The 22,998-nt window shown below is 45.7% G+C and overlaps 1 protein-coding gene across 1 annotated transcript in view; it reads right to left on the reverse strand.

Annotated features, from left to right (window-relative positions):
- The window catches only part of LOC120037338 (inositol hexakisphosphate and diphosphoinositol-pentakisphosphate kinase 2-like), a gene marked incomplete at its 3' end in the record, with an annotated part of 39,188 nt that extends 17,234 nt beyond the window's left edge, over positions 1 to 21,954 (reverse strand). Inside the window, exons 1-7 of the mRNA XM_038983491.1 lie at positions 21,889 to 21,954; positions 5,641 to 6,255; positions 5,178 to 5,373; positions 2,954 to 3,044; positions 2,774 to 2,859; positions 2,218 to 2,372; positions 1,796 to 1,897 (exon numbers count right to left, since the gene is read on the reverse strand). Coding sequence (XP_038839419.1) covers positions 1,796 to 1,897; positions 2,218 to 2,372; positions 2,774 to 2,859; positions 2,954 to 3,044; positions 5,178 to 5,373; positions 5,641 to 5,802 — 792 coding nt within the window. The remainder of the gene's footprint in view (positions 1 to 1,795; positions 1,898 to 2,217; positions 2,373 to 2,773; positions 2,860 to 2,953; positions 3,045 to 5,177; positions 5,374 to 5,640; positions 6,256 to 21,888) is intronic.
- Positions 21,955 to 22,998: the final 1,044 nt, after the last annotated feature.

The following is a 22,998-nucleotide window of genomic DNA, read 5'->3' on the forward strand; positions in this document are numbered from 1 at the left end:
TTCACCAGACATCATATCATAGACACATAGTCAGGGCCTACTGTGTTCACCAGATATCATATCATAGTCAGGGCCCACTGTGTTCACCAGACATCATATCATAGACACATAGTCAGGGCCCACTGTGTTCACCAGACATCATATCATAGACACATAGTCAGGGCCCACTGTGTTCACCAGACATCATATCATAGTCAGGGCCCACTGTGTTCACCAGACATCATATCATAGACACATAGTCAGGGCCCACTGTGTTCACCAGACATCATATCATAGTCAGGGCCCACTGTGTTCACCAGACATCATATCATAGACACATAGTCAGGGCCCACTGTGTTCACCAGACATCATATCATAGTCAGGGCCCACTGTGTTCAGCAGACATCATATCATAGTCAGGGCCCACTGTGTTCACCTGACATCATATCATAGTCAGGGCCCACTGTGTTCACCTGACATCATATCATAGTCAGGGCCCACTGTGTTCACCAGACATCATATCATAGTCAGGGCCCACTGTGTTCACCAGACATCATATCATAGTCAGGGCCCACTGTGTTCACCAGACATCATATCATAGTCAGGGCCCACTGTGTTCACCAGACATCATATCATAGTCAGGGCCCACTGTGTTCACCAGACATCATAGACACATAGTCAGGGCCCACTGTGTTCACCAGACATCATATCATAGTCAGGGCCCACTGTGTTCACCAGACATCATATCATAGTCAGGGCCCACTGTGTTCACCAGACATCATAGACACATAGTCAGGGCTCACTGTGTTCACCAGACATCATATCATAGTCAGGGCCCACTGTGTTCACCAGACATCATATCATAGTCAGGGCCCACTGTGTTCACCAGACATCATATCATAGTCAGGGCCCACTGTGTTCACCAGACATCATATCATAGTCAGGGCCCACTGTGTTCACCTGACATCATAGCATAGTCAGGGCCCACTGTGTTCACCAGACATCATATCATAGTCAGGGCCCACTGTGTTCACCAGACATCATATCATAGACACGTAGTCAGTGCCACAGTAGTGATGGGGGGGTGGGGGGAAACAATACAGTGACATATGGGGATATTATATTGGATGAAATATCGTATTGTTTTGACAATATTATTTTTGCACTAGTATTGATCAATACTTGTTGTTTTCCCATGGCATCTATCGTGTCCCTCTGCAGCAGACATAAGGTGAGCAATGTTTAGTTTTTATTAAATCACCGTTTCTAAATCGCAATACATATCCTATCAGCACCTTGGTATGGTGATATATCGTGATGTCGCTGAAAATTCACAGCCCTAGTCCCCACAGTGTACACATGATATAGTATTTTTTTTTAAATGTACGGAGAAACTCCCCAAATACAGGTGTGCCAAGCTTATAGTGTTATACCCAAGAAGACTCAAGGCTGTAACCGCTGCCAAAGATGCTTCAACAAAGTACTGATTAAAGGGTCTGAATAATTATGTAAATATATCCTCATTTATTTTTTTATAAATTAGCAATAAAATTCTAAAAACACATTTTTGCTTTGTCATTATGGGGTATTGTGTGTAGATTGATGAGGAAAAAACAATTTAATCAATTTTAGAATAAGGACGTAACGCAACAAAATGTGGAAAAAGTCAAAGGGTCTGAATATTTTCCGGAGGCAGTGTATACAGTCCACCAATCGATGAACCTAAACATCAACAAAAGACACACCCCATACAGCCGATCAAACAAACGACTGACTGCAACCAGGCTCACACACCAATACACACTTAAGATGATACCTTGACATCAGTGCCGTCCGTTGGCATGAACTCCTCGTATATGTAGGAGCCAGTCTTCCTCACACAGCTCTCTGGGGAGTACACACTGCTGCGGCTCCCTATCTACAAGAGAGAGGAGACAATCAGACCTGGGTTCAAATAGTATCGACAGAGCGCTTGATTGAGCCAGCCAGATGGGATTTTGCACTTTTGGGACTATTCCATTTGTTGGATTCTTTCAAGTGGGGGAAAATCAAATAAAGTGCAGCTAAAATATCTAAATATGGGGTTGAAAGTTTGGTTTGAGTACTAAGTGTGTACAGTTGAGTTTCGGCCCATTCTGTACAGCATGGCTCCAAAAAAACTCCACCCATCCACTATAATTCCAACAGCAGTTCCTATACAATACAGCGTCTGACTGTCCCTCCCTAGTCCCTCAGTACCTTGCGGAAGAGTCTCTGGCTGCCGCCTCCAGCTGAGGTGGGGTAGTAGACGTAAACGTTATGGTCCTCAGCACTCACAGGCTTCTCCACAAAGGGTTTGGGGAACACCTCCCCGTTCACCTCCACATGATCCTCCCCCTCCACCAGGTTACACTCTAGAATGACATGCCACCCAGCCAATCAGAGACAGGGCCTCGAAGCACACTTGAATTATGCCCCATTGGGTAGGGGTTGGTGATACGGTAACAGCCTTTATCTTCATTAGGCTAGGCGGAACTTGTGGTCTACAGAAAGTACATATTTAAAGGAAGTCGCTGTGCTTCCTTAGTCGCAACACTTCCTCTCGATTTAGCTCATACCGAGACTCACGCACATTGAACCGCCCTCCTGAAGCATTCTAACCAATCGCGCTATGGAAAAAGGCCACATTCAGCAGTGCAAGTGGCTACACTTGTAATCCTGGCACCCAGAACCAAATCTTGGGTGCATGCTAGCTAGCTAATTGATTTAATAGTACCAGTCTGTCACAAGAGACAAGTTGCGTTGTAACACTTACCTTCAGGTCTGTCTGGGTCTCGGGTTAACACAGCGTAACGAGGAAGATCAATGCCCTCCTCCTGCAAGATACGATACACCTCCCTCCTGAGGGGACAGAATACAACGTTTATATGGTGGAACGAGTCAGTAGACTTTTACAAAGTATGAACAGGCCAGGAATGACTGTTTACCATCATACCTGTCTTGTATGTAGTACTGCATGTTCAGGTCATTGATGAGAAGTGGGTTTCTGAGTTTGGCGTACTCTACCGCTTTATCCAATGGGAAACCTACACACCCACACATACATAAACACAACCATGTAAATAAATACAGGAAATAGAGGTCTTAACCATGGCATTATTGTTCCGTACAGGCTAAATACATGGCATTATTGTTCCATGGGTCTGTATACAGGCTAAATACATGGCATTATTGTTCCATGGGTCTGTATACAGGCTAAATACATGGCATTATTGTTCCGTACAGGCTAAATACATGACATTATTGTTCCATGGGTCTATATACAGGCTAAATACATGACATTATTGTTCCGTACAGGCTAAATACATGGCATTATTGTTCCGTACAGGCTAAATACATGACATTATTGTTCCATGGGTCTATATACAGGCTAAATACATGACATTATTGTTCCATGGGTCTGTATACAGGCTAAATACATGACAGTATTGTTCCATGGGTCTGTATACAGGCTAAATACATGACATTATTGTTCCATGGGTCTGTATACAGGCTAAATACATGACATTATTGTTCCATGGGTCTGTATACAGGCTAAATACATGGCATTATTGTTCCGTACAGGCTAAATACATGACATTATTGTTCCATGGGTCTATATACAGGCTAAATACATGACATTATTGTTCCATGGGTCTATATACAGGCTAAATACATGACATTATTGTTCCATGGGTCTATATACAGGCTAAATACATTACATTATTGTTCCATGGGTCTGTATACAGGCTAAATACATGACATTATTGTTCCAAGGGTCTATATACAGGCTAAATACATGACATTATTGTTCCATGGGTCTGTATACAGGCTAAATACATGACATTATTGTTCCATGGGTCTATATACAGGCTAAATACATGACATTATTGTTCCATGGGTCTGTATACAGGCTAAATACATGACAGTATTGTTCCATGGGTCTGTATACAGGCTAAATACATGACAGTATTGTTCCATGGGTCTGTATACAGGCTAAATACATGACATTATTGTTCCATGGGTCTGTATACAGGCTAAATACATGACAGTATTGTTCCATGGGTCTGTATACAGGCTAAATACATGACATTATTGTTCCATGGGTCTGTATACAGGCTAAATACATGACAGTATTGTTCCATGGGTCTGTATACAGGCTAAATACATGACAGTATTGTTCCATGGGTCTGTATACAGGCTAAATACATGACAGTATTGTTCCATGGGTCTGTATACAGGCTAAATACATGACATTATTGTTCCATGGGTCTGTATACAGGCTAAATACATGACATTATTGTTCCGTACAGGCTAAATACATGACATTATTGTTCCAAGGGTCTATATACAGGCTAAATACATGACATTATTGTTCCATGGGTCTGTATACAGGCTAAATACATGACATTATTGTTCCATGGGTCTGTATACAGGCTAAATACATGACATTATTGTTCCATGGGTCTATATACAGGCTAAATACATGACATTATTGTTCCGTACAGGCTAAATACATGACATTATTGTTCCATGGGTCTATATACAGGCTAAATACATGACATTATTGTTCCATGGGTCTGTATACAGGCTAAATACATGACATTATTGTTCCATGGGTCTATATACAGGCTAAATACTTGACATTATTGTTCCATGGGTCTATATACAGGCTAAATACTTGACATTATTGTTCCATGGGTCTGTATACAGGCTAAATACATGACATTATTGTTCCATGGGTCTATATACAGGCTAAATACATGACATTATTGTTCCATGGGTCTGTATACATGCTAAATACATTTCCATGTACATTACATTTGTCTGAACTCTGTTCTAAGACCAGGCCAACATAAACCAGGTCAGACGCATACTACGGCTAAACACTGGCAAGACGGGAATATGTGTGTGAGTGTGTGTGTGTGTATGTGTGTGTGTGTGTGTGTGTGTGTGTGTGTGTGTGTGTGTGTGTGTGTGTGTGTGTGTGTGTGTGTGTGTGTGTACATTCTGTATTTCCTTCCTTTGTGCATGCTTAATGTAGAGATTGTGTATGCATGTATACTACAGGCATATACAGTATTCATCTGTAGCTGTGCAATGTGCATGCATGTGAGAAAACCAGTACCGGATGCACTCAATAGTGTACGGTGGGTCCACATACGTACGCTGGTTTGTACCTTTGGAGTGGAAGGAGACGAGGCAGTCACACAGGGGCCATTTGTCCACGGGCTGGTTGAGGATGACCTCCTCGGGGAAGATGACCACTGTGATGTACTCAAACTTACACAGCCTTTCCATGATCTGGGTCATGGGTTTGGACTTGGACTTCTTCATCATGGAGCAGATGCCCACCACGATCTGCCTCTCTGGAGGCTGGGGGAACCAGAGAGAATGGGAGGGGTGGATGTAAAGATTCACCGTTTGTCATTTAATGTACATGATGTGTTATAAGATTACTTGTGAAGGCAAAGGAAATGTTTTCCTGCCCTGTCATCTCTCCTCCTTTTCAAAAAGCATTGGAGGAAAAGGTCCAAGGAGAGGGATCTTGGATTCTTCCCCTCAAATGCGGTTTGAGAAGGAGGTGAGGAAGCAAAGGAATCAATGAAAGACTCTGTTTTTTTTCTGCTTCCACGTACACACCGAGTCATAATCCTTGTCGTCCTCCTCCTCTCCTTTTCGCATCACTCCCTCGTTCTTCATTCTTCCTCCTTCTTCTGAGCCTCGGTGGTCTTCATCGACACAGCCAACCACAAACGTGAGATTCCCACTCTGGTCCCGCCCCTCTCCTCCAGCCTCTGACATCACAGAGTGGGGACGTCACTCGAAGTTCAGCAGCACAGTCGCGTGCCAGTACACAGGCTTAGAGCACCCTACTGATGACTCCACTCTGGGCACAAAATGGACACCAGGGAGTAGGCACTGACCATGCTTTTTTAAATTCCCCCTGTTGGTGTGTTGAATGTAATGTAATACTCAGGAGGGTGGGGACAGAGCGGTTTAAGAGCAGCAGGTTTACATAGAGGAGAGTTGAGGTAGTAATTAGAGGGGAGGGTTTATGGGTTAGTCAGGGGTGAGGCAATGGGGGTCAGGGGTGAGGTAGGTAGGTAGATCGTCCGGGTTGCTAAGGTTGGGGGAGGAGTACCCTCCCTGTGTCAGGAGAAGGGTCTCATTCTGCAAAGTGGCATCGCTCTAGGCTGAGGACGATGAGATGACTGGTTCACAAAAGGTTCCTCCAGTCTCACCACCAGTCAACACCTACAGAGGACAACACAGAAAGAAAGACTGAGAAACAGACCAACCCTGAGAGACTGAGTTCAGTGCCTGTGAAGAAGTCCGCATGCTGTCTAATAATGCTGCCTCATCTCTCTAACTCGACTCTACTCATCTACTGGGTGTCGTACCACTGTTTGGAGTTGCTATGGCCACATGCAGTGAAGAGCATTACTAAAACGGGCCTTCTTTTGTGTCCTGTGATATACAGTCGTTTGTTAAAGTTAGTCCATCCTTATTTTCTAGCCAAAATCACATAGCCTCAATGCAAAACACACAATCTAAATGGACAAAGACATAATTTATATGCAAATTAGCCATTGCAACTTCCGACTGATTATAATTGAGCGTGTCACATATGTACAGTGCGGTGTCCCTCAGGGCAGATGCCTTGGGCCGTTACTCTTCTCTATTTTACAAAATGATTTACCACTGGTCGTACACAAAGCTAGAATGACTATGTACACACTACATGTCAGCACCCAAAGCCAATGAGCTCACTGAAATTCTAAATAACAGTCATTACCCGAATGGCTGATGCTGAGCAGAAATTACAATAAGCATTTTAGATCTGCGCTTAAAATACACAGCAAGAGATTTCTTAAGGGTTGTTTTGTCCTGCGTGAAAAATAAAGAAATATGTGTTAACGCGACCCCTAAGTTTAACTTGCTGGTTATCGAAGTAATTTACTGAATTAATAAATTGACGGGGCATCATATGGGACCGACAGGCACGAGTCGGTCTTATGTAGCAACATTTTAAATTGTGTTTTTTACATTGGATAAAAGTAGAGACTCAGTGCTATAAAATGGTGCATCACACACTAGAGTTGAGGAACAATAGGAAAGTAATTCTGCTTTGAAAGTGTTCGGCCCTCCGTTTCCACGATCAGCTCCTTTGTCTTGCTGACGTTGAGGGAAAGGTTGTTGTCCTGGTACAACACTGCCAGGTCTCTGACCTCCTTCCTTTAGGCTGTCTCATAAGTGGTACCAACAGGATCCTAAACAGCTTCTACCCCCAAGCCATAAGATTGCTAAATACACTCCGTATACAAAACATTTGTGGATTTATTCCTTGTGATATTATTTTTTATATTACTTCACTTTCTTTTTTCCCCCCTCTCTGTATTGTTGGGAAGGGCCCCGTAAGTAAGCATTTCACTGTTAGTCTACACGTTTTGTTAATAAGCATGTGACAAATGAAAAATGTATCTGATTTGAAACAAAACCAACTCCTTTCATGATATGCTATAGAATGCTAGCACGTTAGCTAAACCCACATGCTTCTTTCAGACAGATCCTGCCCACACATATCTCAACTTTGTCACACATAACATGTGACCATGGGTAACACCGGTCCCCAGAATAGCCTGCCCTCCTTTCAGGGGGGGTTGAAAGAGGGCCAGGGGTGGACAGGGTAGAGAAAAGTATCGGGTGCAGAGGCCTACACTAGTAACACTACCCAAACATAATTCATCACTCTCCTCTACGGCGTTGACACGGACAGGCTGCACTAAACCAAGTGGAAGCCCATCTCGGACACCCGAGGACGGGAGATAAACTCATAAATACATAGCTACAACGACAGTGTGAAGACACTCAACACCCCCGCGCTCGAAGAAACACAGCAGTAAGGCTATCAGGCCTTGAGGGACTGGGGGAGATAGGACTGGTGGGTTGAGGATGAGGAGAATAGTGGTACTGGAATGCCGGCCCCTTCAGTTTCACACATTTATGGCTAATGTATGATGGTTTAACACCTAGTGTTGATGGTTGAACAACTAGTGATGATGGTTGACTTTCTGGTAGATATTACTGTTATATTCTATTATGACGATACACCCTTCAAATCATTCATTTAAAAAGTACCAAAAAAAACAGGATGTAGCAACTGCAGATTGCCCCTTTAAAGAATTAGGTCCGCCGTCCGTCTGCCCTAATGCCTGCGCGTCCGTCTGCCCTAATGCCTGCGCGTCCGTCTGTCCTAATGCCTGCGCGTCCGTCTGCCCTAATGCCTGCGCGTCCGTCTGTCCTAATGCCTGCGCGTCCGTCTGCCCTAATGCCTGCGCGTCCGTCTGCCCTAATGCCTGCGCGTCCGTCTGTCCTAATCCCTGTCTTAATGCCTGCCCGTCCATCTGTCCTAATGCCTGCGCGTCCGTCTGTCCTAATGCCTGCGCGTCCGTCTGTCCTAATGCCTGCGCGTCCGTCTGTCCTAATGCTTGCGCAGGCGCCTGCGTGTCCGCTCGTCCTAACGCCTGCGTGTCCGCCCGTCCTAACGCCTGCGTGTCCGCCCGTCCTAACCCCTGCGTGTCCGCCCGTCCTAACGCCTGCGTGTCCGTCCGTCCTAACGCCTGCGTGTCCGTCCGAACGCCTGCGTGTTCGTCCGTCCTAACGCCTGCGTGTCCGTCCGTCCTAACGCCTGCGTGTCCGTCCGTCCTAACGCCTGCGTGTCCGCCTGTCCTAACGCCTGCGTGTCAGCCTGTCCTAATGCCTGCGTGTCCGCCTGTCCTAAAGCCTGCGTGTCCGTCTGTCCTAATGCCTGCGTGTTTGCCTGTCCTAATATCTACATGTTTGCATGCCAGCCTGTCCTAATGCCTGCGCGTCCGTCTGTCCTAATGCTTGCGCGTCCGTCTGCCCTAAAGCTTGCGCGTCCGTCTGCCCTAAAGCCTGCGCGTCCGTCTGCCCTAACGCCTGCGCGTCCGTCTGCCCTAACGCCTGCGCGTCCGTCTGTCCTAACGCCTGCGCGTCCGTCTGTCCTAACGCCTGCGCGTCCGTCTGCCCTAACGCATGCGCGTCCGCCCGTCCTAACGCCTGCGCGTCCGCCCGTCCTAACGCCTGCGCGTCCGCCCCTCCTAACGCCTGCGCGTCCGCCCCTCCTAACGCCTGCGCGTCCGCCCCTCCTAACGCCTGCGCGTCCGCCCCTCCTAACGCCTGCGCGTCCGCCCGTCCTAACGCCTGCGCGTCCGCCCGTCCTAACGCCTGCGCGTCCGCCCGTCCTAACGCCTGCGCGTCCGCCCGTCCTAACGCCTGCGCGTCCGTCCGTCCTAACGCCTGCGCGTCCGTCCGTCCTAACGCCTGCGCGTCCGTCCGTCCTAACGCCTGCGTGTCCGCCTGTCCTAACGCCTGCGTGTCCGCCTGTCCTAATGCCTGCGTGTCCGCCTGTCCTAATGCCTGCACGCCTGTCCTAATGCCTGCGTGCCTGTCCTAATGCCTGCGTGCACAAGGCTCCATCTTTGTTCCTAGTCTCCAATCCTTGTTGTGCTTCATTCATCCCTTTACCTCACCATCTCAATTTTTATAAGATTCAGCCTTCATTAAAAGGCACTACTTCTGCCGACGCCCTCCTCCTACGACGCCCTCCTCCTACGACGCCCTCCTCCTACGACGCCCTCCTCCTCCGACGACGCCTACGACGCCCTCCTCCTACGACGCCCTCCTCCTACGACGCCCTCCTCCTCCTCCGACGCCTACGACGTCCTCCTCCTACGACGCCCTCCTCCTACGACGCCCTCCTCCTCCTCCGACGCCTACGTCCTCCTCCGACGCCTACGACGTCCTCCTCCTACGACGTCCTCCTCCGACGCCTACGACGCCCTCCTCCTACGACGTCCTCCTCCTCCTCCGACGCCTACGACGTCATCCTCCTCCTCCTACGACGTCCTCCTCCGACGCCTACGACGTCCTCCTCCTCCTCCGACGTCCTCCTCCTCCTCCGACGCCTACGACGTCCTCCTCCTCCTCCTCCTCCGACGTCCTCCTCCTCCTCCGACGCCTACGACGTCCTCCTCCTCCTCCGACGCCTACGACGTCCTCCTCCTCCGACGCCTACGACGTCCTCCTCCTCCTACGACGTCCTCCTCCTCCGACGACGACGTCCTCCTCCGACGCCTACGACGTCCTCCTCCGACGTCCTCCTCCTCCTACGACGTCCTCCTCCTCCTACGACGTCCTCCTCCTCCTACGACGTCCTCCTCCTCCTACGACGCCCTCCTCCTCCTCCGACGCCCTCCTCCTCCTCCGACGCCTACGACGTCCTCCTCCTACGACGCCCTCCTCCTACGACGCCCTCCTCCTACGACGCCCTCCTCCTCCTCCGACGCCCTCCTCCTACGACGCCCTCCTCCTACGACGCCCTCATCCTACGACGCCCTCATCCTACGACGCCCTCCTCCTACGACGTCCTCCTCCTCCGACGCCTACGACGCCCTCCTCCTACGACGCCCTCCTCCTACGACGCCCTCCTCCTACGACGCCCTCCTCCTCCTCCGACGCCCTCCTCCTCCTCCGACGCCCTCCTCCTCCGACGTCCTCCTCCTCCGACGCCTACGACGTCCTCCTCCTCCTCCGACGCGCTCCTCCTCCTCCGACGCCTATGACTAATTAAATCCAAGATGGCTGACAGAACACGTCCCCATCTCCCTCGGGCATCGACCGACCCACTGTATGGGTGGTGGAGGTGATCCAGTGTCAGACAAAGTGTGACAAACCCAATAAAGGCTTTTAACCTTTGAGACAGTAACCTTTGTGACAGTGTCCTGTAGAAAGGCCTCGCTTCCACCAATATTTATGATTAGGGATCATCAACTGAGCTCTCAGAAAAGGCACTCACTATCCCACTCCCTGATAACAGGCCCAATGACGGCCACTGATTGGTTGAATACTAAGGGAGTGAGGTGGTTGGAGTTATCAACAAAGCAGCATGAATAAAATATACCAAGCTTTCAAACTACCGGGAGTTTGTTTTGAGAAGACATATAAAGTGATCTGTGCATTTGAACAGCAGCGTAAAGACACCCATTTTACTTCTGCATGTCAAAAACCGAATGAACACAGCTTCACGCTGACACGGATTACATTATACTATTTAGAATGAGCAGTCAGCTCACGAACGAACGAACGCACCACAGGGAGAACGCAACAAGCATGCAGATGCAATCTGACCGGGGATAGCTCGCTAACATGTCACAACTAGCCAGTTAACTTCATACAGTATCAAGAAAAAGTATGTGAACCTTTTAGAAATACCTGGATTTCTGCATAAATTGGTCATCAAATTTGATCTGATCTTCATCTAGGTCACAACAATAGACAGTGTGCTTAAACTAATAACACACAAATTATTGTATTTTTCTTGTCTATATTGAATACATCATTAAAACATTCACAGTGTAGGTTGGGAAAAGCTAATGGCTAATGATCTCTCCAAAAGCTAATTGGAGTCAGGAGTCAGCTAACCTGGAGTCCAATCAATGAGACGAGATTGGAGGTGTTGGTTAGAGTTAACTTGCACTATAAAAAACTCACAAAATTTGAGTTTGCTATTCACAAGAAGCATTGCCTGATGTGAACCATGCCTTGAACAAAAGAGATCTCAGAAGACCTAAGATTAAGAATTGTTGACTTGCATAAAGCTGGAAAGGATTACAAAAGTATCTCTAAAAGCCTCGATGTTCTTCAGTCCACGGTAAGACAAATTGTCTATAAATGGAGAAAGTTCAGCACTGTTGCTACTCTCCCTAGGAGTGGCCATCCTGTAAAGATGACTGCAGGAGCACAGTGCAGAATGCTCATTGAGGTTAAGAAGAATCCTAGTGTCAGCTAAAGACTTACAGAAATCTCTGGAACATGCTAGCATCTCTATTGACGAGTCTACGATACGTAAAACACTAAACAAGAATGGTGTTCATGGGAGGACACCACGGAAGAAGCCACTGCTGTCCAAAAAAAGTTTGAAAAAGTGCACCTGGATGTTCTATATGTTGAAACTACAGTTGAGTTGTTTGGAAGGAACACACAACACTATGTGTGGAGAAAAAAAGGCACAGCACACCAACATCAAAACCTCATCCCAACTGTAAAGTATGGTGGAGGGAGCATCGTGGTTTGGGGCTGCTTTGCTGCCTCAGGGCCTGGACAGCTTGCTATCATCGACGGAAAAATGAATTCAAGTTAGCAAGACATTTTGCAGGAAAATGTTAGGCTATCTGTCCACCAATTGAAGCTCAATAGAAGTTGGGTGATGCAACAGGACAACGACCCAAAACACAGAAGTAAATCAACAACAGAATGGCTTGAACAGAAGAAAATACACCTTCTGGAGTGGCCCAGTCAGAGTCCTGACCTCAACCGGATTGAGATGCTGTGCCATGACCTCAAGAGAGTGGATGACACCAGACAACCCAAGAATATTTCTGAACTGAAACAGTTTTGTAAAGAGGAATGTTCCAAAATTCCTCCTGTCCATTGTGCAGGTCTGATCTGCAACTACAGAAAACTTTTGGTTGGGGTTATTGCTGCCAAAGGAGGGTCAACCAGTTATTAAATCCACCCTGCACTGTGAATGTTTACACGGTGTGTTCAATAAAGACATGAAAACGTATAATGTATAATTGTTTGTGTGTTATTAGTTTAAGCAGACTGTTTGTCTATTGTTGTGACCTAGATGAAGATCAGATCAAATTTTAGGACCAATTTATGCAGAAATCCAGGTATTTCCAAAAGGTTCTCATACTTTTTTCTTGCCACTGTATGTACACATTTACCTCACTTTTATGAGCATTTAAAACAATCCATAATCCAACCATACTTTAGGGGCGGGTTGCCACTGCCAATGACACAGACAACCGTCTGTGCAAATACAGGAGCCATATGCTGTCCATTAAAGGGCGTTGCAAAGACCGGCACAGTCAGAGTATTGTTGTCTGCCACTAGCCACTTACTTCTGTTGATTGACAGCAGCATAGAAGCGTTCACTATGAAAACAAAGTAGGCCATCATGACTAGTTAGTCACTTAGACTAACAGGTATTATCAGAACACTGACTTCATACAGCCTAACAGGTATTATCAGAACACAGACTTCATACAGCCTAACAGTTATTATCAGAACACAGACTTCATACAGCCTAACAGGTATTATCAGAACACTGACTTCATACAGCCTAACAGGTATTATCAGAACACAGACTTCATACAGCCTATCAGTTATTATCAGAACACTGACTTCATACAGCCTAACAGGTATTATCAGAACACAGACTTCATACAGCCTATCAGTTATTATCAGAACACTGACTTCATACAGCCTAACAGGTATTATCAGAACACTGACTTCATACAGCCTAACAGGTATTATCAGAACACTGACTTCATACAGCCTAACAGGTATTATCAGAACACAGACTTCATACAGCCTATCAGTTATTATCAGAACACTGACTTCATACAGCCTAACAGGTATTATCAGAACACTGACTTCATACAGCCTAACAGGTATTATCAGAACACAGACTTCATACAGCCTATCAGTTATTATCAGAACACTGACTTCATACAGCCTAACAGTTACTATCAGAACACTGACTTCATACAGCCTAACAGGTATTATCAGAACACAGACTTCATACAGCCTAACAGTTACTATCAGAACACTGACTTCATACAGCCTAACAGGTATTATCAGAACACAGACTTCATACAGCCTAACAGTTATTATCAGAACACTGAGACAGAAGCGAGACTGTGCACAGGTGATTATTATTATTTATTTTAAAAAATGTCTTAATTTTTTTTTTTTTTTTTTTTAATATTTAAAAACAAAATAGCCTCCAATGCTTAAATCTTTAACAAATCTGTTCATCATTATGTTCAATAGTCTGGAGTGGACTGAACGTACAGACAAGGAATGACAATACCTCATGCCCCACCGCCGGCCACCCATCACAGAAATAGCCTAAGCCCTCTAGTCTCCATACTCCAACACTCCTTGACCCAGATGCCATCTACAGCACAGACAATACTAACAGCTTTGAGGAAAGCATGACAAAAATGCTTACTGTACAGCGAGGGACGCGCGACATAATGCTTACTGTACAGCGAGGGACGCGAGACATAATGCTTACTGTACAGCGCGACATAATGCTTACTGTACAGCGCGACATAATGCTTACTGTACAGCGCGACATAATGCTTACTGTACAGCGCGACATAATGCTTACTGTACAGCGCGACATAATGCTTACTGTACAGCGCGACATAATGCTTACTGTACAGCGCGACATAATGCTTACTGTACAGCGCGACATAATGCTTACTGTACAGCGCGACATAATGCTTACTGTACAGCGAGGGACGCGCGACATAATGCTTACTGTACAGCGAGGGACGCGCGACATAATGCTTACTGTACAGCGAGGGACGCGCGACATAATGCTTACTGTACAGCGAGGGACGCGCGACATAATGCTTACTGTACAGCGAGGGACGCGCGACATAATGCTTACTGTACAGCGAGGGACGCGCGACATAATGCTTACTGTACAGCGAGGGACGCGCGACATAATGCTTACTGTACAGCGAGGAACGCGCGACAAAATGCTTACTGTACAGCGAGGAACGCGCGACAAAATGCTTACTGTACCGCGAGGAACGCGCTTACTGTACAGCGAGGGACGCGCGACAAAATGCTTACTGTACAGCGAGGGACGCGCGACATAATGCTTACTGTACAGCGAGGGACGCGCGACATAATGCTTACTGTACAGCGAGGGACGCGCGACAAAATGCTTACTGTACAGCGAGGGACGCGCGACAAAATGCTTACTGTACAGCGAGGAACGCGCGACAAAATGCTTACTGTACAGCGAGGAACGCGCGACAAAATGCTTACTGTACAGCGAGGAAAGCGCGACAAAATGCTTACTGTACCGCGAGAAACGAGCTTACTGTACAGCGAGGAACGCGCGACAAAATGCTTACTGTACAGCGAGGGACGCGCGACATAATGCTTACTGTACAGCGAGGGACGCGCGACATAATGCTTACTGTACAGCGAGGGACGCGCGACATAATGCTTACTGTACAGCGAGGAACGCGCGACAAAATGCTTACTGTACAGCGAGGAACGCGCGACAAAATGCTTACTGTACAGCGAGGGACGCGCGACATAATGCTTACTGTACAGCGAGGGACGCGCGACATAATGCTTACTGTACAGCGAGGGACGCGCGACATAATGCTTACTGTACAGCGAGGGACGCGCGACATAATGCTTACTGTACAGCAAGGGACGCGCGACATAATGGTTACTGTACAGCGAGGGACGCGCGACATAATGCTTACTGTACAGAGACAAATGCTTACTGTACAGAGACAAATGCTTACTGTACAGCGAGGAACGCGCAACAAAAATGCTTACTGTACAGTGACAAATGCTTACTGTACAGCGAGGGGCGCGCGACATAATGCTTACTGTACAGCGAGGGGCGCGCGACATAATGCTTACTGTACAGCGAGGGGCGCGCGACATAATGCTTACTGTACAGCGAGGGGCGCGCGACATAATGCTTACTGTACAGCGAGGGGCGCGCGACATAATGCTTACTGTACAGCGAGGGGCGCGCGACATAATGCTTACTGTACAGCGAGGGGCGCGCGACATAATGCTTACTGTACAGCGAGGGGCGCGCGACATAATGCTTACTGTACAGCGAGGGGCGCGCGACATAATGCTTACTGTACAGCGAGGGGCGCGCGACATAATGCTTACTGTACAGCGAGGGGCGCGCGACATAATGCTTACTGTACAGCGAGGGGCGCGCGACATAATGCTTACTGTACAGCGAGGGGCGCGCGACATAATGCTTACTGTACAGCGAGGGGCGCGCGACATAATGCTTACTGTACAGCGAGGGGCGCGCGACATAATGCTTACTGTACAGCGAGGGACGCGCGACATAATGCTTACTGTACAGCGAGGGACGCGCGACATAATGCTTACTGTACAGCGAGGGACGCGCGACATAATGCTTACTGTACAGCGAGGGACGCGCGACATAATGCTTACTGTACAGCGAGGGACGCGCGACATAATGCTTACTGTACAGCGAGGGACGCGCGACATAATGCTTACTGTACAGCGAGGGACGCGCGACATAATGCTTACTGTACAGCGAGGGACGCGCGACATAATGCTTACTGTACAGCGAGGGACGCGCGACATAATGCTTACTGTACAGCGAGGGACGCGCGACATAATGCTTACTGTACAGCGAGGGACGCGCGACATAATGCTTACTGTACAGCGAGGGACGCGCGACAAAATGCTTACTGTACAGCGAGGAACGCGCGACAAAATGCTTACTGTACAGCGAGGAACGCGCGACAAAATGCTTACTGTACCGCGAGGAACGCGCTTACTGTACAGCGAGGAACGCGCGACAAAATGCTTACTGTACCGCAAGGAACGCGCTTACTGTACAGCGAGGAACGCGCGACAAAATGCTTACTGTACAGCGAGGGACGCGCGACATAATGCTTACTGTACAGCGAGGGACGCGCGACATAATGCTTACTGTACAGCGAGGGACGTGCGACATAATGCTTACTGTACAGCGAGGGACGCGCGACATAATGCTTACTGTACAGCGAGGGACGCGCGTCATAATGCTTACTGTACAGCGAGGGACGCGCGACATAATGCTTACTGTACAGTGAGGGACGCGCGACATAATGCTTACTGTACAGCGAGGGACGCGCGACATAATGCTTACTGTACAGCGAGGGACGCGCGACATAATGCTTACTGTACAGCGAGGGACGCGCGACATAATGCTTACTGTACAGCGAGGGACGCGCGACATAATGCTTACTGTACAGCGAGGGACGCGCGACATAATGCTTACTGTACAGAGACAAATGCTTACTGTACAGAGACAAATGCTTACTGTACAGCGAGGAACGCGCAACAAAAATGCTTACTGTACAGTGACAAATGCTTACTGTACAGCGAGGAACCCGTGACATAATGCTTACTGTACAGCGAGGGGCGCGCGACATAATGCTTACTGTACAGCGAGGGGCGCGCGACAAAATGCTTACTGTACAGCGAGGGACGCGCGACAAAATGCTTACTGTACAGCGAGGGGCGCGCGACAAAATGCTTACTGTACAGCGAGGGACGCGCGACAAAATGCTTACTGTACAGCGAGGGACGCGCGACAAAATGCTTACTGTACAGCGAGGGACGCGCGACAAAATGCTTACTGTACAGCGAGGGACGCGCGACAAAATGCTTACTGTACAGCGAGGGACGCGCGACAAAATGCTTACTGTACAGCGAGGGACGCGCGACAAAATGCTTACTGTACAGCGAGGGACGCGCGACAAAATGCTTACTGTACAGCGAGGGACGCGCGACAAAATGCTTACTGTACAGCGAGGGACGCGCGACAAAATGCTTACTGTACAGCGAGGGACGCGCGACAAAATGCTTACTGTACAGCGAGGGACGCGCGACAAAATGCTTACTGTACAGCGAGGGACGCGCGACAAAATGCTTACTGTACAGCGAGGGACGCGCGACAAAATGCTTACTGTACAGCGAGGGACGCGCGACAAAATGCTTACTGTACAGCGAGGGACGCGCGACAAAATGCTTACTGTACAGCGAGGGACGCGCGACAAAATGCTTACTGTACAGCGAGGGACGCGCGACAAAATGCTTACTGTACAGCGAGGGACGCGCGACAAAATGCTTACTGTACAGCGAGGGACGCGCGACAAAATGCTTACTGTACAGCGAGGAACGCGCGACAAAATGCTTACTGTACAGCGAGGAACGCGCGACAAAATGCTTACTGTACAGCGAGGAACGCGCGACAAAATGCTTACTGTACAGCGAGGAACGCGCGACAAAATGCTTACTGTACAGCGAGGAACGCGCGACAAAATGCTTACTGTACAGCGAGGAACGCGCGACAAAATGCTTACTGTACAGCGAGGAACGCGCGACAAAATGCTTACTGTACCGCGAGGAACGCGCTTACTGTACAGCGAGGGACGCGCGACATAATGCTTACTGTACAGCGAGGGACGCGCGACATAATGCTTACTGTACAGCGAGGAACGCGCGACATAATGCTTACTGTACAGAGACAAATGCTTACTGTACAGAGACAAATGCTTACTGTACAGCGAGGAACGCGCAACAAAAATGCTTACTGTACAGTGACAAATGCTTACTGTACAGTGACAAATGCTTACTGTACAGCGACAAATGCTTACTGTACAGCGACAAATGCTTACTGTACAGTGAGGAACCCATGACAATGCTTACTGTACAGCGAGGAACGCGCGACAAAAATGCTTACTGTACAGCGAGGAACGCACCACAAAATGCTTACTGTATAGCGAGGAACGCACAACAAAATGCTTACTGTATATGCAACCAACCTGCGAGTTGGGGGCCTTGCAACATTACAAGGGGAAAACAAGGCAATTGTCAAACAATGAAACAGAAGTAAAAAAAAAAAAAAAGGTCACCACTGACTGATGGCTTATATTAGCAAACATCACTTTAGCTTAGAGGTAGCTGACTAAACTCCACTGTGAAGGAAGTTTCTGATGAACTGCACTCAGAGTGGAGTGTGAGTGGAGTTGAGAGGTCGGAAATCCCGCTCATAGCTCATGGAGGAGTGCCTGCGCACTGCTCCCGTGCTCCACATCCTTTCCACCTGCTCTGCTAAAAATCGCAACAACAAAAAAACTGCCGCACCAAATTCGCTCCTTTCATTAAAAAAAAAAAACACAATTTAACCAATACCCATCTATTTTTCTGATTACCCAGAACTAGCATTTGGTTAAGTATTGAAACCAAAATGAATTTGAATTAAAAAGTATTTGAATAAACATGAAACGGTGACTGTTAGAAGCGCTCGTCATTTCAAATAGGCTACATGTCATATTAAACAGCATGTAAACACTCTGAATAGGCTACATGTCATATTAAACAGTATATTAACACTCTGAATAGGCTACATGTCACATTAAACAGCATGTAAACACTCTGAATAGGCTACATGTCATATTAAACACTCTGAATAGGCTACATGTCATATTAAACAGCATGTAAACACTCTGAATAGGCTACATGTCATATTAAACAGCATATTAACACTCTGAATAGGCTACATGTCATATTAAACAGTATATTAACACTCTGAATAGGCTACATGTCACATTAAACAGCATGTAAACACTCTGAATAGGCTACATGTCATATTAAACAGCATGTAAACACTCTGAATAGGCTACATGTCATATTAAACACTCTGAATAGGCTACATGTCATATTAAACAGCATATTAACACTCTGAATAGGCTACATGTCATATTAAACAGTATATTAACACTCTGAATAGGCTACATGTCATATTAAACAGCATGTAAACACTCTGAATAGGCTACATGTCATATTAAACAGCATATTAACACTCTGAATAGGCTACATGTCATATTAAACAGCATGTAAACACTCTGAATAGGCTACATGTCATATTAAACACTCTGAATAGGCTACATGTCATATTAACACTCTGAATAGGCTACATGTCATATTAAACAGCATGTAAACACTCTGAATAGGCTACATGTCATATTAAACAGTATATTAACACTCTGAATAGGCTACATGTCATATTAAACAGCATATAAACACTCTGAATAGGCTACATGTCATATTAAACAGTATATTAACACTCTGAATAGACTACATGTCATATTAAACAGCATATAAACACTCTGAATAGGCTACATGTCATATTAAACACTCTGAATAGGCTACATGTCATATTAAACACTCTGAATAGGCTACATGTCATATTAACACTCTGAATAGGCTACATGTCATATTAAACAGCATGTAAACACTCTGAATAGGCTACATGTCATATTAAACACTCTGAATAGGCTACATGTCATATTAAACAGCATATTAACACTCTGAATAGGCTACATGTCATATTAAACAGTATATTAACACTCTGAATAGGCTACATGTCATATTAAACAGCATGTAAACACTCTGAATAGGCTACATGTCATATTAAACAGCATGTAAACACTAAATAGGTCAGGAGCCAGACAGGAAACCTAAGAAAAAACTAAATGTATTATTGAGGCTATATTACTTCCATTATTTCAAGGCTATAAAGAAATACACTGAAGCATTTGCAAGAAGTGCGACACAACAGGCTAGTATGGACATAAAGCTCTCAGTATTTAAACATTTAGTTGTATGTACACTAACAAAAATGAACAAAACTTAAGATATCTGATTTTTTTTTTTTTTACAAATACTTTACTACAATGACACACTTATTAGCTACCCACCTCATTCCTTTCTTTTATCATGTGCACGTAGTAAGTCACCTTGATTTTGCACCTGTGTGTTTTATCAGTTTCTTTATGACAATATTTAGCTAATTCCATGCCAGTAGCTTAAGCAATAGCAGCACACAAATGCCTGGGATGGACCTCTCAGTCTGTACGAAGAGAGCTGCATTCTCTTTTAGTTATATACAATCGCAATCTGACAGAAACTCCCTCCATATGTAACGTCATTAATTAAGATAAAAATCACAAGTTACCAAAAACGTTCCACAGGAATGGATAACACTAGAGATCCCTTCAGTCACCACAGATTTGGGAAAATCTGCATTTTGTTTTTATGCCCCAAATTTGTGGAACAATCTGCAGAGTTCACTGCAGTTAGATGTGCTGGTGTCACTCAGGCAGTTTACATTATTGATTGAGGACTTATTTGTAGCTGAATGTGATTGCTTTAATTAAATGTTGTTGTTTTTACATTTTAATTGTCTTATTGTGCTGAATTGTATTGTTTTATACACATGTGTATGTTGTTTTAATATTCTGTTTTTATTGTTATGTGTACAGGGCTCTCTTGTAAAAGAGATTTTAATCTCAATGTGACTTCCTGTTTAAATAAATGATGGGCGGCCATGCGTGAGCGTTAGCGCTACTGGAAGCAGGCAAGAAGGCCAATGCTTCAGCCTTTGAGCATTTCTGTCCGACCTCCAGTCAAAATTGGGCATGCTCAGTTCCAGCTCCACTTCACCAATGGAGTGGAGCAAAGACCAGGCTTTGTGGAATTCAGCTCCAACTACATCGATTCACCCAAGGTCAATACTTCAAAAAAATTTAATTATTAATTCCACCAAACCTGGGGTGTAATCATTATGAAATTCTGTTGCAAACGGTTTACTCCAAACAATAGTTATATTGGACAAATTCAGGTAGTTTACTTCTGCTCCTGTGTGGTTCTTATACAATAAACGGTTACCGCAATGATTACACCCCTGGGGCAATTGTTGCAAAAACGTTTATAAAACAGAAGCAAACGGAACGCAACGGGGAGGGACCTAACATAATTTGTCCAATATAAAAACTCTCGTTTTGCTCCGTTTGGTTTATAAACGGTTCCCGTAATGGAAATACGCCGCAGGTCTCTGCTCCACTCCGTTGGAGTTTATCAGATTTTAGTCAGTTATATTTTTATTTTAGGAACAAGCTTTGGAACCTGTCTGTCACGAATGGTTCGAGTGTATTCCTGTCAAGAAAGAGTGACAATGTTCTTGTTGCCGCGCGCGAACACTGTGTGTACACTGTAACAACCTTGCCTCCATGCCAAATGTTTTTGCGTGCAAATAAATATTAACAACGTAGCCCACTTCGCTAGTCAACTTTACCTTACAGCCAACACACTGCAGTGACGATAAAGATTGGTAAATGAGTGTTGCGGTGCTCAATTAAAGTTACTTACCACTAAATATTAACCAGCTGTCAACTTCCTTCTCCCTCGGTAGTTGTTTTTGTCGTGCACGCGGGCTTCCCCTTTCCTTTGAAGTGGGATTTAGTTCTTTAAAACAAAGGCCTTTGTCACTGCCATCTACCGTCTGGAGTGTGTGGGAACATGACCTTGATTGGAAATCAATTTTGTGTTTCTGATAATGAGCTCACAGTGCTATCATAAGTACATAGAAACAAATGATTTACAATGTTTTAAATTATTACGTTCTTGGTACAGTTATTTTATTTAGAAGGAGAATTCTGCTACCTATTATACGTTTGACAGGCTAGGGATATGAAATCCTAGGGAGGGTGTCTTTGTCAAGCATTTGATTTACAATGTTGCCTTTGTAAATAAAAATACAATTCAATGGCAAGAAAAAAATCTTAGGCTGAAGGATTGGTACAGAGCACAGGTAGGTTAGGACTCGACTGATTGAAAAGCCATAATGTTCTCTCATCGGTTTAAAAAAAAAAAGCTAAATCAAATGTCTCAACATAAAATTCCACTCAGTGTAAATGAGTTCACTGAGAAACAGTATTGTTGTGTCAACCTGACAAATAAACATTCTACCTACACGGGGAAAAATGAACGTTATTAAATGGTTCTTCCTCAGATTTTAAGGTTCCTTGGAGAACTGTTGCCCGATAAAAAAACTTTGATTTAAGTGGGGGGGTTCTTGACATGGCATCTAGGGTTCTTTAAAATTCTGAAAGTTACTGAAATGTATCCCTTTCATAGCACACAGCAAATTGGCCAGTGTTTAACTAGTGTTGATTTTTCAGTGTAAAATTTCTAGTGTTGATTCAGGAGTTAAATTAACACTGAGAAGAGTTTTACATTTGACATTTTCAGACGCTCTTATCCAGGGCGGCTTACATTTAGTGTATTCATCTTAAGATAGCTAGGTGGAACATCCACAGATCTCAGTCATAGTAGGTACATTTTTCCTCAATAAAGTAGCTATCGGAAAAGTCAGTACTAGTAGAAAATAAAAAGTTCAATTAACATTCGGTGGCGTAAAAGAACCCCAGTGTTGGTGTAATGCCACGTTCACGTGCTAGTCGGAACTAGGAAACAACA

Source organism: Salvelinus namaycush, unplaced genomic scaffold (genome assembly GCF_016432855.1).
Source record: "Salvelinus namaycush isolate Seneca unplaced genomic scaffold, SaNama_1.0 Scaffold1702, whole genome shotgun sequence".
NCBI lineage: Eukaryota > Metazoa > Chordata > Actinopteri > Salmoniformes > Salmonidae > Salvelinus > Salvelinus namaycush.